At 57.7% G+C, this 4,001-nt stretch overlaps 2 protein-coding genes across 2 annotated transcripts in view; one reads left to right on the forward strand and one right to left on the reverse strand.

The window, feature by feature from the left end:
- The window catches only part of DTX1 (deltex E3 ubiquitin ligase 1), a 40,482-nt gene extending 38,391 nt beyond the window's left edge, over nucleotides 1-2,091 (forward strand). Inside the window, exon 7 of the mRNA XM_045296698.1 lies at nucleotides 180-2,091. Coding sequence (XP_045152633.1) covers nucleotides 180-1,028 — 849 coding nt within the window. The 3' untranslated portion in view covers nucleotides 1,029-2,091. The remainder of the gene's footprint in view (nucleotides 1-179) is intronic.
- A 1,318-nt stretch (nucleotides 2,092-3,409) lies between these two features.
- RASAL1 (RAS protein activator like 1) overlaps nucleotides 3,410-4,001 on the reverse strand; it is a gene marked incomplete at its 5' end in the record, with an annotated part of 26,197 nt that continues 25,605 nt past the window's right edge. The window contains one exon of the mRNA XM_004709664.2: nucleotides 3,410-3,987. Coding sequence (XP_004709721.2) covers nucleotides 3,806-3,987 — 182 coding nt within the window. The remainder of the gene's footprint in view (nucleotides 3,988-4,001) is intronic.

Consider the following 4,001-nt stretch of genomic DNA (forward strand, 5'->3'; position numbering starts at 1 on the left):
GCATCTGCTTCTGCTGCCCCGCTGGATGGGGACACCAGCCTCCTCGCCAGCAGGGCACGATCGCCCACTTTGGAAAACACCGCTGAAGACAGTCCGCTTCACTTGCCGTTTTTCCAAAAAGGCCAGAGGGGAGGTCTTGCCCGAAAAGCCAAAGGGGAAAGAAGTGACCGGCAGGGCAGTTCCATGAAGAAGTTTTCATTACTTATTTGTTGCAAATGGCAAACACACCCCGCTGCTCATGGGCAGGTTGGAGGTTCCAGTCCACTCGGAAGTGCCTTGTCGGTGAGGCCTGGTGGTCTACTTTCCCAAATAACAACGCTGAGAAGCCAATGGAGGGGGCAGTTCTACCCCAGCACCCAGTGGACACCCCAGAGGACAGAGAGGAGCCCTGGTGGCGCGGCGGGTATCGCGTTGGGCAGCAAACGGCAAGGGCCCCTGTTCACACCCGCAGCCGCTGGGCCGCTGGGAGAGGACTAGGATTGACAGCCTCGGAAACAGTTCTACTCTTGCCCTGGAGGGGCGCTGTGAGTCGGAAACGGCTCAATGGCCGGGATTTGGGTTGGTTTGGACTTTTTAGAGGTCGGAATAGAACTGCCCCCTCGAGTTTCCGACATGCATTAGGCCTTTTCTCCATGAAACCAGAATTGCTGCCAATCGACAGCCCAGCCTTAGCCAATGTGCTGTCTGGGCTCGGTTTAGTGGGTGGCGGATCCCGGGCCATCCAGTGGGTTGCAGGGTGGAGGCGGGGCTCAGGCTGCAGGGGCGGGGCTGCGCGTGACCCCGCCCCCTCTCCCCCACTCCAGGTGTTGCGGCTGCTGATCACCGCCTGGGAGCGCAGGCTCATCTTCACCATCGGAACGTCCAATACCACGGGCGAGTCGGACACCGTGGTGTGGAACGAGATCCACCACAAGACCGAGTTCGGCTCCAACCTCACGGGCCACGGCTACCCGGACGCCAGCTACCTAGACAACGTGCTGGTGGAGCTCACCGCCCAGGGCGTGTCTGAGGCTCCGGCCAAGGCCTGAGGTCCAAGGCTGCCCGCTTGCCCACCTGCTTTGTCCCTGGCCCGGCACAGGCACCCCTCCGCCAGCGCGGAAGGCTTGAACGAGAGAATCCTGGAGGCCCGGGCCCAGGACTGGGGGCGCATCCCAGGGCGTTTGGCTGGTGGCAGTTTGGCTGTTGCGGTGGACCTGAGCCCAGCCCCCTCCGACCCACCACCGCCAGCTGAGAGGGCTGCAGCGAGAGTTCTGGAAACCGCAGCGACCTCCCTACCAAAAGAGACAGAGCCCCTCCCTCTCACACACAACACACGTGTCCTGTTGAACACATGCACGCACACACACGTGCCTCGACTTGCCCCCACGCTGGGGGAGAAGAGATGGGAAGGCCCCGTGGTACCACGGTGGGGGCTCATCTCTGCCTATCGCATCTGTACACGCTTGTCTGCAAACAGCGTTCAGGGCAAGCTTTAGGACCTGCTGGGGCCTCTGGGGGAGGGGCCAAGGAAGCCAAATAGCCCCCCCTTCCATGCTGCACCCACGCGATCATCATCACCCATCTCTGCCAACCATTGATGGGCAGATTACTGAGCTGTGTTGCAGAGGGATAAGCCAGAGGGTGGGGTGGGGTGGACTAGAGGTATCTTCTTTTGTGCTTGTGTCTCGGCATCCTTCTGAGACCTGACCGCCTTTCTCCCCGCACCCCACCCCCCTCAGCTGTACATCTGTCCCAGATAAAGGCACTGTCCCCTCCCTATCTCATCCTCTCCACGAAATCATTCCCGACTCCCAGATCCAAAGGCTGGAGCCTCAGGCTTCAGAAGCAGAGTAGGTCTCAGACCAGTGTGCTTAAAAAGCAGAGCAGACAGCAAAGAGTCGACTCCTCTTTCCTTGGGAGTGGGCAGTGTGATGGCTGAGAGTCTCCGGCCAACCAGGGGCCTGTTGCCCAGGCAACTCACCAGCTCCGCCTCTGTTCATTGGCTGCCAAGGTGGAAGTCAGCCGAGATTTAAAGGGACGCCAGCGATAGCTCTTTTGAAAACCTACCAGTCCCACTGTGGGTGGAGAAATAAATGGTCTTTCTCCTCCTCACCCGGTCTTTTCTTGCCAAGAGGGGGTGGATGGCTCAATTCCTGGGGGCCTAGTGGGGCGCATTGGCTTGTAATCAAAGATGGGCCTGGGGCAACTGGGGCAGAGAGGCAGAACACAGATCACCAAAAGTGCCTTGTCCGGAGGCAGGGAGTGGAGAGGGTGGTGAGGGAGGCCACCATCCTAGAACCAGTCCCCACATCCCCACAAAGGCAGAGGTAGGTGTACATGGAATTTTCATCCTTAAAACCCAGGCCCAAAGCTGAGAAAACACGGACAATCTGTGAGACATCATGAACATCTCAAAGCATCAGAACCACCACCACTCTTGCCTCTCCCCACGTCCCTGTCATTTTAGAGGAATAGGTGCTAGTGGGACGCCGCCGCGGTACCCAGGATCTGCCAGCCTCAATTCCTAGCGTCTGCAACATCCTTGGTTGCCAGGGTTACTATGAAGGGAGTCGCGGTTCCGGGCGCCACCTGCTGGCCATTCGTGAGATATCACCACATTGTTCCTGGTCCCCTTGATCCCCTCCCTGGGCATAGCAGTCAGCTTGGTCCCACCCTCTAGTCGCAAATCCTCAAGGAAGTCCTGGGAAGCCCTTCCAATTCGGCCAGCTGGACGTTCCCAAACATTTTAATCATTTGTGGTTCCTTCTGAACCCAAACCCTAATATATAAAATGGCCCACTCCCCAGCCATCTGGTTCTCAAACATAACCATCCATCCTCGCTGCGGTATTCCTGTCCCCTCTCACCCCCACCCCATCCCCCATTCTGCTCAGTGGGTCTAGGTGGGGCCCAGGAATCTGCATGGTCAGCAGTTACCCCCTAGGGAATGCCAGAAATTCCTCTCTGGCCCCTGAGACTCAAGGGAATCTATTTTGATAAGCACAAAAGTACAGAGCGGTGGTTCTGAACCTTCCTAATGCTGTGACGCTTTCAGACAGTTCCTCATGTGGTGGTGACCCCCCAACCATAAAATTATTCTTGCTGCTACTTCATCACTGTCATTTTGCTACTGTTATGAATCGGGTGACCCCTATGAAAGGGTCGCTCGACCCTCAAAGGGGTCGAGACCCACAGGTTGAGAACCGCTGAGCTAGAGGTTCCTCGAGGGTAAAGTGAATCTCAGCGAGAATGGAAAGAGTCTGACCCATGATGCCCCAGGTTCCAAGGGTCTGAATCCGGCAGACTGGACACCTGGCCTCAGTTTTTCCCTGAGGGTACTTGACTCTGAAAACTTATAACTGGGGGGTCCTGGCTCATGAGCAGAGTTTGGGGGGTGGGGTGTTACAAGGACAGGCAGGCACGAAGCTAGGAAGGGTTGAGTTCTTTTAGTGTCTGTCTGGGGAAGCGTGACTACATAGGCACAAGGAATGCAGGTACAGCTTCATCCTGCAGCTCAGAGCCAGGTGGGCCTTGGGCCACAGTTAGAGGCCAGCGGTCGAAGCAGCAGCCTCAGACTTAGTCAAATGATACAAGTTCCTTACTCCTACTTCCATTGCCTCCTGATGGAGGGCCAGCTCATTCAGTGCAAGGCCGTGCCCACTGAGGGCTTTTGTGGCCCTGGTTCCTGGCTCTGAAACTAGGCACATCTCCGGGAGGTTCTGAGGCACACCACATCCTTGTGATACAGGACAGGACAGCTGGGCCAGGGTGTGCTGGGCACGGCTCCACAGCTCCTGGCTTCCCCTTCCAGGCTGGGCTTCTGCATTTCAGGGGCCAAGGGGCCTAGAGGCAGCCTGGTCCCGCTCCCGCTGCTGGAACTCCTCGTGGGCACGGTCCAGGTCTTCAAGCACAGCCAGCAGGCGGACAGCCATTGTTCTTTGCCGGACCAGGACATTAGGACAGTCCCCTGGGAGAAAAACAAGGGGACCATGTGAGCTCAGTTGGGCCACTGTGGTGCACCGT

Source organism: Echinops telfairi, unplaced genomic scaffold, assembly GCF_000313985.2.
Source record: "Echinops telfairi isolate 266 unplaced genomic scaffold, ASM31398v2 ScPeMD7_7412;HRSCAF=8450, whole genome shotgun sequence".
In the NCBI taxonomy this organism is placed as follows: Eukaryota; Metazoa; Chordata; class Mammalia; order Afrosoricida; family Tenrecidae; genus Echinops; species Echinops telfairi.